Source organism: Chaetura pelagica, unplaced genomic scaffold (genome assembly GCF_000747805.2).
Source record: "Chaetura pelagica isolate M959 unplaced genomic scaffold, ChaPel_1.0 scaffold470, whole genome shotgun sequence".
In the NCBI taxonomy this organism is placed as follows: domain Eukaryota; kingdom Metazoa; phylum Chordata; class Aves; order Apodiformes; family Apodidae; genus Chaetura; species Chaetura pelagica.
Window position 1 is genome coordinate 235,757 of NW_009951911.1, and position 13,969 is coordinate 249,725.

Sequence of the window (13,969 nt, forward strand, 5' to 3'; positions counted from 1 at the left end):
AAGGGATGCTGATAAGAAATGAGTCCCAATTAACTCCAATAAACTCTTCCCACCCTTTCTCCAGCCCTGGGAGAGGTTCTGCTGCAGAGCAGGGAGCTCCAGCACCCATAGGGAGCACAGAGCTGGGTGGGGGTCCCTCTGCAGCCACCCCCTCCTCAAATGTCACCAACAATACACCCTTCCCAGGGCTAGAGCTGAGCCAGACATGGGTGGGGGTGGAAATACCCCTGTGACAGCATCAACACCAAGATGGTGGCCCTCAGATGTCCCCTGTGTGTCCCCAGGTTGGCACAGGGGCCTCTTGGCTCCCTTGGGCAATGGGGGGGTGGCTGCATTAGCCCCCAAAGTTTGGGTCAAAAGGGAGGGTGGGAGGGAGGGACGTGGGAGGGGTGGGATAAACAGGGGCTGGGAAAGACTTGTTGCTGCCTGGCATGAGACAGGCAGGAGAAATGAGGGGAAAATGACTCAAAGCCAGAGGATGGAGAAGACACAGGGAGGGGATGCAGCTCCCTGAGGTGGTTGGTGCTGCTGGGGTCCCTGGGGAGCCATGGGCAGCAAAGGGGACTTCTTGCAGAGTACCCCAGAGTTCTCTGTCCCCTCTACCTACCTCTCCAGTAGAGCTGAGAGTTGGAGACTGACTCTTTGCTCTCTGGGGATGGTGGGTTCATCACCCTGTGGGTGCTGGCATTGCCATGGGTTGCCTTCTCCTGTCTCTTCCTGTGTCCAGCCCAGCTCATCTCTCTCTGCTCATGGAGGGGAAAAAAAGGGCTCAAACTGTCCCATCTTCAGAGCTGCAGAAATCACCTTGCCCTGGGGTCTCCTGGTTCTCAGCAGCTTCACTCCCACCAGGACACCCTTTGCCCAGGTCCCCCCATGTGTCCATGGATGTGGGGGGCAGAGCAGGAGGTGCCCCCAGCACCCCCAGCTGCAGCTCCCCAAGGAGCCAGAGGTCTCCATCAACAGCAGAGAACCTCCTGGGTGCTTTTTAGCATTTTACTTTATTGGCATGAAGATAAACTTGTGCCTTTGTCTGTACAATTTCTCCTTAAATACTTGGCAACCCTTTAAAAAAAAATAAAAATGAAACAAACAAAAAACCAACAAACAACGAAACCCAAACAGAAAATCAAATTAAAAAAAGGGGGAGGTTGGAACAGTGCAGGCTACAATATCAAAACAGTACAAGGCTTGTGAATAAATAACCCCCTGGGGCATCAGGGGGACACGGCTGTGGGGTTTGCACAGGAGGGTAAACTCAGCCCTCCCTGGTCCCCATTGCCCTGTCCCCAGGTGGGGACCAGGTTGGTCAGGGGGGTCCTCTCTCTGCTCTCTCCCAGTTCCTAGTTGCCCGGCTCAGCTGTGGAGGTGCTGAGGTTTTTGTTGGACTTGCAGCAGAAGTACTGGTTCCAGATCTGCAGGAAGGCTGTCCGGAACTTCTTGATCCTGAAGGCATAAACGATGGGGTTCATGGCTGAGTTGCCGTGGGTGAGGAAGATGGCAACGTAGGTGAGGGTGTGGGGGGTCTGGCAGGAGGGGCAGAACAAGGTGATGCAGTTGAGGACGTGCAGGGGGAGCCAGCTGAGGGCAAAGAGGAAGAGGACCAGTGCTAAGGACTTGGCGATCTTCAGCTCCTTCCCGTAATACTTCTGGGGGTCGCTGGAGCTGGAGGAGACCTTCTTGTTGAGCTGCTTGCGGATGAGGTTGAAGACTTCCAGGTAGATGAGCAGCATGAGCAGCAGGGGGGGCAGGACCCAGACGAAGAAGTTGAAGTACACCATGTACTCCATGCTGATGACCGTCTCGAACTGGCACTTGATGACAAACTCGGCGCGGCTGGAGTTCAGCTCCTGAGTCCTCCTCATCTTGCTCAGGTTGTTCCAGCCAAACATAGGGGTGAGTCCCACCAGGAGGGACACGATCCAGCAGCAGGCGATGGCCACTGCTGCCCGCCGGGGGGTCACCACGCTCTTGTACCTGGGGAGGAGGCAACAACCACAGCAAGGAGCTCAACGCCAGCAGGATGATCTGCCTGGAGGTTTAAGACCCATGGGGTGGCTGTGCTGAGGTGCCAGGATGCTCCTCCCTCCCTTCCTTGGCCATGGGTAGCAGCTTGTCCTGACAGATGTGTTGCAGCCTGGTTTCTCTGCCCTGGGGAACCTCACCCTGTCTCTCATCACCACCCCCAGGGATGGGTAAAGAGCTCAGACGTGACCCTGGAGCTCTGGGGGGTTGATGTCAAGCCAGGATATGCATGAGCATCCTGGAGTGTGCCTGGGTGTTCAGCTCTCATATCTAGGAGGGGTTTCATGTCTCTCTAACAGCCCATCTTAGACCTGAACACCTGAGCAGGAGGTCACTCTGTCCTCTTCCCTGTCCCAGACAATTCCCCTTGTGCTGGTGGAGAAAATCACCAGCAAGAACATCCTCTGGGACCCACGGGCTTGAGGAAGGATCTGCTGGAGTTAATGGACCCCTGGGCACAGCCTGTTGCAGCTCTTGGTGTTCTGGATCGATCAACAAAACCCTCTTTCCTGATGGGCTGGTGCCAAGGGATGGAGCAGGGAGGAGAGTTGCTCTCCAGTCGGGCTCCTGGTGATGCCACCAGGGAGGACACCAGAGCTGGGCTGGGCTGCCCAGAGCTCCCTGGGTGGGAAGCAGAGCTGATAGGTTGATTTCCCCCCTGGGTCTCCAAGGAAAGCTTCTCCTTGGTGGCTGAGAAGATCTGCAGCCCAAGTGTTGCTGCTTTCCAGCAGAGGGGACTCAGCCAAGAAGGTTTCTCTGCCTGTTTGCTGGGTTTTTCAGGGCTGCTGGGGTTAACCTGGCCATGGGGACCATGGGGACCATGGGGAGGAGCTGGGAAACCTGGAGAAACCTGGAGCTCCAGCCTGATGCTCAGAGCTCCCTGCTGCATGTCTGCAGCCTTCACCTGGGGTGGGGAAATGGAGAATTTGGGGGCTTTTTAATACAGCCCCAACCCCTCCTCTCCCTGTCTCTTGAAGGTCCCCTCTCCAGACCCTGGGAAGGCACCTGGGTGGGAGCATGGGCTGGTGCAAGGTGGAGGGGAGGGACATCCAGCCTCAGGGGCTCCAGAGCCACTGGTGCCCAACAGCTTTCCTGCAGGAACCCCTTCTGCTCTGGGAAAAGCTTCCCAGCATCCTGGAGGCAGCCAGGTCCCGTGGGAAGGAGGTGGCAACGTGGGCTGCTGCTTCCTCTGAGAGCTGAGGCTGAAGCCAGAGGGTGATTTATGCCTTGTGGGGAGGAGAGAGGGCAGGAGACCCTGAGAAAGGCCCAGGGCAGGGAGAGCTGGAGCACGAGGGGCAAAGGGTGGTGGGGAGAGCACCAGGGCCAAGAGAAGGGAAAGGTGGGGGGGGGCGTGGGAGCTGTGGGTGGCACTGGGACACTGGAGGCTCCCGTGGGGTGTGTGCTGGTCTGTGTGCCCATGTCACCAATAACAGGTCCCTGGGGAGGGCTGATGTGTCCTTCCAGCTGTGACATCCCCTCCCACCTCCCCAGGTTTATGGGACACACACACACAGAGGAATAACAGCACCAATCCCTGCCCAAGCCCCTTCCCTCTTGGCAGAACCTGAGAGCTGTGTCCCACCCCCCTCAGCCTGGGGCTTTCCAGGGTCTTTTCTGGAAAAAAAAAAGAGGTTTCCAGGGTCTTTTCTGCGTTGCCATCCCAGTGCTTCCCACCCTGTGTGACAACCACAGAACCATGGTGTGGGTTGGAAGAGACCTTGAAGATCATCCAGTCCCAACTCCTCCATGGGCAGGGACCCCTCCCACCAGCCCAGGCTGCTCCAAGCCCCATCCAACCTGCCCTTCAACACTGCCAGGGATGGGGCAGCCACAGCTTCCCTGGGAAACCTGGGCCAGGCTCTCACCACCCTCACACCAAAGAATTTCTGCCTGATCTCAGGGTAAGGGTGGTCAGAGATGTGGAGCAGCTTTGCTATGAAGACAGGATGAGAGAGTTGGGGTGTTCAGCCTGGAGAGGAGAAGGCTCCAGGGAGACCTTAGAGCAGCTTCCAGGGCCTGAAGGGGCTCCAGGAAAGCTGGGGAGGGGCTACTCATCAGAGAAGACAGTGACAGGACCAGGGGTGATGGTTTTAAACTGAGAGAGGGGAGATTTAGGTGAGATATTAGGAAGAAATTCTTCACTCTGAGGGTGCTGAGGAGCTGGGATGGGTTGCCCAGGGAGGTTGTTGATGCCCCATCCCTGGAGAATTTTAAGGCCAGATTGGATGAGGTTTGTGCAGCCTGGTCTGGTGGTTCCCTGCTCATGGCAGGGGGGTTGGAACTGGATGATCTTTAAGGCCCCTTCCAACCTGAATGACTCTGTGATTCAATGATTCTATGACTCCATGAGGCAGCAGGAGCAGAGGACACAGTGTTCGCTCTTGCAGCCAAAGGAGAAGGGCTGTGTGGGGGGGTCACCCAGCCTGGATGGTCCCAGCCCAGACAGTTCTGGCCCCCTGCAGCTCCAGAACACTGTGTGTTGTTGCAGATGACTATCAGGGAGCTGAGCTCACCTCCCTGGGTGCTCCACAGCCTGCCTGGGCCAGGGGGGTGAAACACAAAAGGCAGAGCAGCCCCCCCCCCCCCCCCCCCGCCACACCACGTCAGTGCACGTCCCTCCCACCTCACCCCTGCACATCTGGCTTCCTTGCTGCACATCTGGCCTCCTAATTTCACCCCTCCTAATCCAAACCTCCTCTCTTTGCACCCATCCCTCCTCCCTTTACATCCCTCACTCCTAACTTCACACCCATCCCCAACTTCACACCCATCCCTAATTCACACCCCTCCCTCCTCCCTGCACATCCCCCCCTCTTTGCCATCAGTTCCCTCTCCTCACACCTCCATCCCTTTCTGCCTCACATGGGTGTCCCCACCTTCTCTGAGTGTCCATCAAATAGAATCATAGAAAGTGTTGGGTTGGAAGGGACCTTTAAAGGTCATTTAGTCCAACCCCCTGCAGTGAGCAGGGACATCTGCACCTAGATCAGGCTGCTCAGAGCCCCATCAAGCCTGACCTTCAATGTCTCCATGGGATGGGTCTCCACAACCTCTCTGGGCAACGTGGGCCAGTGTTTAAAAAAAATACATAGAAATCAGAAACAGTTGGAGCTGAGGTTTTTGTTCCCTTTGATTCTTTAAGCAAGAAGCCAAGGGCAGAGGCAGCTGCAGGGAAACCCACTCCCAGGGGTCCTGGGTGCCCACTGTCCCTGCCAGCCCTGCACAGGGAATGACAAAGGCCATAAATGGCTCTGAGTTCCTCCACAGGGTCTGGTCGTGCAGCTCTCCTGGGGCTCAGCTTCTCTGAAGGCCACAAACCTACTTAAAGGAGGGACATGGAGCCACTGGAGTGAGTCCAGGGGAGGTCGTGGAGACAATCCAAGAGCTGGAGCAGCTCTGCTCTGGAGCCAGGCTGGGAGAGCTGGGGTGTTCAGCCTGGAGAAGAGAAGGCTCCAGGGAGACCTTAGAGCAGCTTCCAGTGCCTGAAGGGGCTCCAGGAAAGCTGGGGAGGGACTTGGGACAAGGACTGAGAGGACAAGGGGGAACTTGAAGGGCAGGTTGGATGGGGCTTGGAGCAGCCTGGGCTGGTGGGAGGTGTCCCTGCCCATGCAGGGGGGTGGGACTGGATGATCTATAAGGTCCAACCCAAACCATCCCCTGATTCTGTGACTCTATGAAGTGCAGTGAACACACCACTCTCCACTTTTCTTCAGGTGTGTCCCCATTGTTAGATGCCCATGGAGACTTTGTCCACCCACTGCTGGACACCTAAAGAGCAGGTCCTGGGCTTCCTTGTTTACAGCAGAGAGGGATGTCAAGGTCTAGACATGAGGGAAGAAGTTGAATCTAGTCTGAAAATGCTGAGGAAAGAGAAAGGAGCGTGGATATTGTCCTTGGGGTGAGGGCCCAGGGAGCCTTCCACCTTCTTCAGGAGGAGAGGGGTCTCAGCATCTCCTCTAGTGACTCCATCCACAAGAAACTTCGACTGCAACATCTCCTGGAACATCCCATCATGAGACAGCATCTCTCCCTGGAGGAGTCTTCTCCACTCCTCCCTGAGAGCTCAGTGCAGCCCCTGGGGACAATTTATCTGCCTCTTCCTCCAACCACCCCTTTCCACACTTCCCCTGGGGCTGCCCCCAGCACTCTGTCAATAATTGATCTCTGGGCTCTTCACATTAACTTTCAAACCCTCAAAGACATTTTTGTTCCACTCAAACCCAAAGCTCCTGCCCAGCCCAGTTCACCAGGATTTCAGGTGCTGTTCTCCCTCCAGGCTCATTTCTCCTGTCAGGGGACAAAAAGATCCAGGAGAACTTGGGGCCTTGCTCATCAATTTGGGGAAGGGATGAAGCAAAAACCACAAGTGGAGGAGGGTGTGAAGAAAACAGCAATTATGGTCAGGCTGCAAACCCCACAGAAAAAGGAAACAAACCCAAATGGTTGGGTGATGGCAGTGACTGCTATCAGGGATGTTTTGGTCACAGCTGTTAATAAAAATAATAGTGCTACTAAAATGGCAATGATGTTAGTGATTGTTCTGGTGCTGCTGATAATAATGAGATTATTTATTAATTGTCAGCCATTAGCAGCATTTTCTAGTGTTTCTGCCTCCCAGACCCATCCCAAACTCCAGCACTATCATATTAATGCAAAATGAGGGAAATGAGAAAAGGCTTTTTCTTTCTGGTACAAACAAGGCAGAAACTTGGGAGCAGCAAAGTCTGTCCCTGGCCCCTCTGCTCCTTGTCCCCACCCAGTGTCCTGTGCTGTGGGGTCAAGAGTTTGATGGGATCTTGCATTTCACAGAATCTCAGACTAGTTTGGGTTGGAAGGGACCTGCAAGATCATCCAATTCCAACCCCTGCACAGGCAGGGACACCTCCCACCAGCCCAGGCTGCTCCAAGCCCCATCCAACCTGCCCTTCAACACTGCCAGGGATGGGGCAGCCACAGCTTCCCTGGGCAACCTGGGCCAGGCTCTCACCACCCTCACACCAAAGAATTCCCTCCTCATCTCCAACCTCAATCTCCCTCCTCCACTTTTCATTCATCCCCCTCATCCCATCCCTCCCTGCCCTTGTCCCAAGACCCTCCCCAGCTTTCCTGTAGGTCCTATTGATTTCTATTGATTTGACTTTTGTTTTGGGGTCTTTCCCAAGACAGAGAGACAAGAACTCAAACTCACTTCCTAGATCTCCAACCCCCAGGTCAATCCAAATCTAACACACAACATCTCCTCTTGGTTTGGTTGAAAAAGCTTCAAAGATTCCAGGTTTGGTTTGAATAAAACATGGTGGGTTTTTTTCCTTAGTATTTCTATGAATATCCTTGTGTCCAGAAAACACTTGCAGATGTCCAGCCAGCCCCAAGATGTGGCTTCTCTGGTCTTTGCTCTGGTAGGGTTTATTGCATGGGAATTAATTCACTAATTAAGGCTGGCCATCACTAATGAAATGAAGCTGGAGCCAACGTGGTAGGAGGAAAGGAGGCCAAGTTGACATGAAGCTCATCTGCATGATGAACACAGAAAGGAAAAGCAGCCAGAGCATGTCTTGATCTAATTGAAACTCTCTAGACAGAAGTGCTTTGATCTCAGAATGATTTTGGTTTCTGCTCCTTTTTCCTGGCTGTGTCTTTGCTTCAGATCTTCCAGTGTCCTGGAGGCCACTGGGTGGGAAAACTCAGATGTTGGAGTTCAAAGCTGAGGAGGAACACGAAGCTGAGAAGTGCAAAGTAGGTTTGGTGAGGGACAGGCTGGGTCATGGCCCAAAGGTGGGATGAGGAGGTCCCTGGGCACCTGCACAAGGTGGGAAGAGCAGCAGAAGAGACACTGCATGACAGAGGAGCCCTGATCATGGCTCTTTTGTCTCTTCTAAGTTTGGATGTAAGAAGTTTATTCCTTCTTCAGTCTCTTGTCTTGGTTATTTCCCTGCCTCCCTTCAGATCTCCTTTGGGCTTCATGCAGGTAAAACCCCAACTTCAAAATCCTGAATGTTTTCAAGGATTTGTTGAGGTATTAAAATGTCTAAAATGTCCCAGCAATAGGAGAAATATCTCAGCACCAGTGTCCTCCCTGCACCATTTGAGGGCATCTCCCAGTTGTTCATGTGCCACCTGGGCCAGTTGGGAGCTTTGCAGCCCCCAGGGATGCTGAGCACCCACCATGGGGTGGCCATGCTCTGGATGTGTCACCCTCCTACAGTCCTAAGGGTGTCCCTGCTGTCCCATCTCCATGGGTTACAAGTTGCCCTGAGCCTCAGATTTGCTGCCTGCTCCTCATGGGGCAAGAGGCAGGGTTGGGTCTCCTGCTCCCAGGCAGCTCCAGGTCTCCTTCCCTGCTCCACCATGTGTGGTCCCACCCCCCAGGGATCTTTCCTGGATTTCTGGCTTCTCCCTCCAGGACCCTGAGGTGGGTGGGAGTGGAAGTGATTTCACACTGTTGGCAATGGCTGCAAAATCATGAGACAAGCTGCAGAATCTCAGTGGTGGGGGGAGAAAAAAGATCTGATGTTCTTGCCTTTTGGCTCCTGGTTTCAGGCAGCAGCATTTTGGGGCATTTTGGGGCATTTCTCAGCAATGCAAAGGATGAGAAGTGCAGCTTTGAGAGAGGAAAGAAGCAAAAGATGAGATTGTTCTGTAGTACCAGGACTTTGGGTATTAGGGCATGTAGAGAGGAGCAGCCCAGTCCCTAAGAGATGGTGGTGACCTTGTGAGAGCTGGTGACAGCACTGCTGGTCCCTCTGGTGGGCTTGGGTCCAGGATTGCCCCCATGCAATAAATTTTCAGGACTTTTGAAGTGTCTGAACTGAAGTGTCTGAAGTTTTGTTGCCAAAAAGAGAAAACCAGGGTGTGAGTAACTTGGAGATGAGTCCAGGTCTGAGTCTGAGGGTGGGTCCTGCCTGGCCCCACCATTCAGCTGAGCCCCTGCCACCAAAGCCCACCTCCAAAAGAAGACAATGTCCACAGGGCAAGGAGGTTTCAGGAGGAGACCCTCCAAACCCACGTGCTCCCACCTCTGGGCAGCAGCCTGGAGTTGTTTCTCACCCAGCATCGTGGTGGGGAGATGGATGTGCTTGGAAAGGAGTCTCAGGTCACCCATCCTTGCCACAGTGGAGCATCACCCTGTGGATCTGGGCACCTCCAAGTCTCTCCCACATCATCCCTGCCCCACTATGGCAATGAGGTGGGAGCTGGTTGCCCAGACCTGGCTCAGCAGCTGATCCTGTTTGTGTCTGCAAGTCCCTGGATGATTAAAGAAGCCAGGACAACATCCTGGTGTAGAACAGAGGAAGGATAAAAGGCAGCTTTGGCCATTTTGAGTGTAAATCCAGGACTTTGCTGGATAAAAGATGCAGGTTTTCAATTACTGTTTGTGTTGCACTCAAATTCTATCTCTGCATTGCAAATTTCTGTGCTTTAGGCAAAAGAACCTCTTTGAAATGAGGACTCAGAGTCAGTCCCCAGAATGGGGAAGGGAGGGGGGAGGATGAAGAAAGGAGGCAGCTCTAAAAACCACTTCAGCCACCAAGTCTGTCAAATGGGGGCTCTGAGAAATGGAAATGAGGTAGCAGAGAGAAGATGCCTGGTGGGGCTGGTGGGGCTGGTGGGGCTGGGCTCTGAGAGCCTCCTGGGTTCATCCTCCAGCCCACAAAATGCTGGGGCTTGCAGAAAGGTGGCTGTGGGAGGAGGAAGGTGCCAGCTCAGGGAGCATCTGGACACCTGTGTACAGCCCCAACCTTCCCTGCACAGCCCCATCCTTCCCCTCACAGCCCCATCCTTCCCCACCCAGCCCCATCACACCCTGCAATGATGCTGGATGCACGGATCAGTTGGTACCCAGAGCAGACCCCTGAACACCTGAGTCCAAAAAGCACCAAGAGCCCTTAAAAAGCAGGAACAGCTCTGAGACCCTCACTGGAAGGGCAGTAAGAGGGGTCCTGGTGGCAGAAGCCTGTTGGCTTCATCTGTTCTTCTCCCTGGAGAAATGGGAGGCAGGAACCTGGAGATAACATCTCCCTGAGGAGGCATTTAACTCAGGGCTGAGCTGGGTCTTTATCTCTCCAGTGCAGAAGGGCTCTTCAGAAAAAGACACCCTAAACTGCAGCTGGAACACGAGATCACTATCAGCTGCCTTTTCATTTCTTGGGTTTTTTTTTACACTTCTGTTTGCAAACCTGACTCCTGATTTCACAGTCAACAAACCAAACTCCTCGGTTTCTCAGGCTACAACTTGTTATTGCTGCCCAGGCTCCTCCAAGCACAATTTGAGGCTGCAAAGGGACAATTTCTCATCCTGCACTTAGCCCGGATCAAAGATGAGCACATTGAAGACTGAGACATTGGCTGGAAGCTCCCAAAACGAGGGAGGTTGTTTTCTCTGCATCACGTCTCAGTGAGGATCAGGAGTACAGACCAGATCTCCTGTTTCTAAACCTCAGAGGACACAATAACCCAAAACAACCAGTTCAGCCTTCTCTGCCCAAGGCATTTCCCCCCCCCCAATTAAAAGATCAATTTCAAATGCCAAAAAAGCAGTTGGACTAATGTGATTTTCTTGGCTAATAGGTTGACCAGATATACTTGCAATTAGTAAAAATGGTTTTCAACCTGCCAGCTCGTGCTGTAGTTGCCTTCCAGCTCCTCTCCAAACACAACTGGTCACAAAACCCGTGTTGTTCACCCCTCTGCAGCACCACAAAACCAGGAGGTGTGAGGATCAGAGCTCATCACTGTCAAGCCAATCAGTTATTTAGGAGGAATCTGCCCAGGGCAGATCTAGATACCTTGATCAGCCACATTAAATGCCAAATTAGAAGCGAAGGCTCCAGTTAAGCTCCCAATCAAATGTTCCCTGACCACAGAGAATCAATCTTTCACCCAGAAAACCAATACAAGGTACAAGTGCAAAGCAAACCTGAAGTTTATTGTCTAAAGTCTGGTTTTCTCTTTCAGACTGAGAAGATGATTTATTCCCTTGGAGGAAAACTGCTTGACCTTGCTGCCTGGAAGGACACAGCTCAGTGTTTCCATCAGGAAGATGGATCTCAAGACCAGTGATTGCAGCAAAATGCATCAGTTGGGCATCAGTTACACCCTGTGCATCTTCTTAATTACTCTGGCAATTAAATCCAGGCCAGGAGCAATGGGCAGAGCTGGTGTGAGACATGGAGATGGAGCATGGATGGGCCAGGCAGGGTTGGGTTCTCACCCAACCCAAGGACTGTGCTGGTCCCCAAGAAGCCTGCAGGGGACCCAGCATCCCCCTTCCCTAGTGCACAAGGGACATGCAGTGGTGTAGGAAGGTCCCCAGGCTGCTGGCCACGGAGATGCTTTGCTGTGGTTGGACCTGTGGCCCTCAGGGCAGGGGGTGACCCCAGGGAGGGTGGTTGTCTGTGTCCCCAGTACTGTGAGGGTCATCTAAATGGGTGTGGAAGCCAGGATGGCTGGTGGTATCAGAGTACCCTGAGCTCCTTTGGAGCAAATAGACCCCTCTGAGCCCATAAAGCACCTGGGTCCCAGCAGCACTGAAGGTGGGGAGCAAAGCTGGGGTGTTCAGCCTGGAGAAGAGAAGGCTCCAGGGAGACCTTAGAGCAGCTTCCAGGGCCTGAAGGGGCTCCAGGAAAGCTGGGGAGGGACTTGGGACAAGGGCAGGGAGGGATGGGATGAGGGGGATGGATGAAAACTGAAAGATGAGAGATTCAGACTAGATATAAGGAAGTAATATTTTATACTGAGGGTGATGAGAGCCTGGCCCAGGTTGCCAAGAGGTGGCAGATTCCCCATCCCTGGAAACATCCAAAGTCACATTGGACAGGGCTTGGACCAACCTGATCTGGTTGGAGCTGTCCCTGCTCACTGAAGGGGGTTGGCCTGGATGACCTTTAACAGCCCCTTCCAATCCAACCCATTTTCTGGTTTCCCTTAACATCTCCCCACGTGGGTCCCCCCCCGGCCCTGGGGGGGCTTGGCCATGTCCCCCTGCCCCAGGCTGTGCCCTGAGCTCTCCCTGTCTTGACCACTCCTTGCCAGGCAAACAGAGCTGTTCACACAGGGGAAAAAGGAGCGTTTCAGTTTGGGCTGTTAAAAGGTTTAGGTGCAGTTCCCAAGGCAGAAAAGAAAGGGCAAGAATTTAGTCTGTAAACTGGGCTGGTTGTGGCTGGGTCTGAGGGAGAGCTTTGGGAGAGTCTGCAGCATCATTCCCTCTGGGAACAGATGGGGAAGCTGAGCCTTGGCAGGGGGCTCTGGAATGCCAAGTGAAGCAAGAGGAACAGAGTTGGATGAGGGAGCATCCCTGGTGCCAGGAGCTGGCACCTCCCTCCTGCAAGGGAGGCCAAGGAAAGTCATCCCTGTGTCTGGATGCAGGGAGAGGAGGCTGGGAGGGGGAGGACAGACAATGCCTTGGTTTCCTGGGCTCTGGCCTTTCTCTGAGGAGTGATGGAAAGGTTTTAGTGTCACCCCTCCCAGCGTGACCCCTGGAGGATGTCACCTCTGTGTCCCTGTGGTGCTGGTACCCAGGGAGCTGCTCTCAGGGATGGGGCTGGGGGGAAGGGCAGGGAATGGGGGGGGGAACAAACCCCCTTTCCTCTTCCAGCTCGTTTTTGGGAACAGAGACTTTTGTCCTTCACAAAAATCTAACCAAACCACTCAAGGTGGTGGCAGCTGCTGGAAGTGACCCCTGCTCAGTGCCAGGCAAGGAGGGAATGGGGGTAGGTGTGGAAAAGGCAGCGAGAGATGGGGCAAGGGTGTAGAGGGGCAACTGCTGGGTCCCAGCAGGCTTGGTGCAGTGAAGGACAAATCTAGACACTGCAAAACTTCCCAGGGATTGATCCTGCTCTGAACTGTCCTACATCTACAGGAGTGGGTCAGCAGGATGGGGCCAGACTCTTCCCAGCAGTGCCCAGTGACAGGACAAGGGGCACTGGGCACAAACTGGAGCACAGGAGGTTCCAGCTGAACATGAGGAGGAACTTGTTGACTGTGAGGGTGACAGAGCCCTGGGACAGGCTGCCCAGGGAGGTGGTGGAGTCTCCTCTGGAGACATCCCAACCCTTCTGGGTGTGTTCCTGTGGGATCTGCTCTAGGGGATCCTGCTCTGGCAGGGGGGCTGAACTAAATCATCTCCAGAGGTCACTTCCAACCTCAACCACTCTCTGACAGTGACTCTGTGACCAAAGATTGACCTTCCTGCCCTTCCTACTTCCCATCACCCATCTGGCCCTTGCCCACAGACAATCACTGCCTGTTCTCTATGGGTAGGAAGATCCCAAGCCCTTGGTCTTAAGTTGTCCTCTCTTGCTGATGGCATCACCAGTGAAGTATCCTCAGAATCACAGAATCATGGAATAGTTTGAGTTGGAAGAGACCTTCAAGATCACCCAGTCCCAACCCCCTGCATGGACAGGGACACCTCCCACCAGCCCAGGCTGCTCCAAGCCCCATCCAACCTGCCCTTGATCCCTGCTGATCCAGTGGGATCACTCTGGAAAACCATTCATTTCTCTCCAGGATAAACCAATATTGTTTGTATCAGCTCAGCTGTCCTGGCCTCATGTCCCCAGGCTCTGAGATGGTGCTGTTGTCCCCAGGGGGACCCCAGGGGGACAAGCCTCTCGGGGTGTCCCCATCCCTGCGTGGTCTCTTCCATTCTCCATGTCCCACCAGCTGCAGGGCTCACAACCCTCTGGATTCACACCTGGGCTTTTCTCACCACCCTGTGGGCAGGATCCTGCAGGGTTTTCCCTGGTCCTTCTTCCAGGCAGAGCTTTCCTTCCAGCCCATTGCTCTCCTCCCACACCAGTGACTCCCGTGTGTGTCACAAAGAGACTCATCTCCTGGGTCACTTCCCCAGGACCCTCCTCCACGTGGGTTCAAACTTTTATTCCATCCTGCTCCGTGTCTCAAAGACAAATGTGCCCTGGAGGCCAAGAAGGTCAATGGCCTCCTG

The 13,969-nt window shown here is 54.0% G+C and overlaps 1 protein-coding gene across 1 annotated transcript in view; it reads right to left on the bottom strand.

Moving 5' to 3' along the window:
• Positions 1-1,286: 1,286 nt before the first annotated feature.
• The window catches only part of ADORA1 (adenosine A1 receptor), a 24,143-nt gene continuing 11,460 nt past the window's right edge, over positions 1,287-13,969 (bottom strand). Inside the window, exon 2 of the mRNA XM_009994121.1 lies at positions 1,287-1,974. Coding sequence (XP_009992423.1) covers positions 1,341-1,974 — 634 coding nt within the window. The 3' untranslated portion in view covers positions 1,287-1,340. The remainder of the gene's footprint in view (positions 1,975-13,969) is intronic.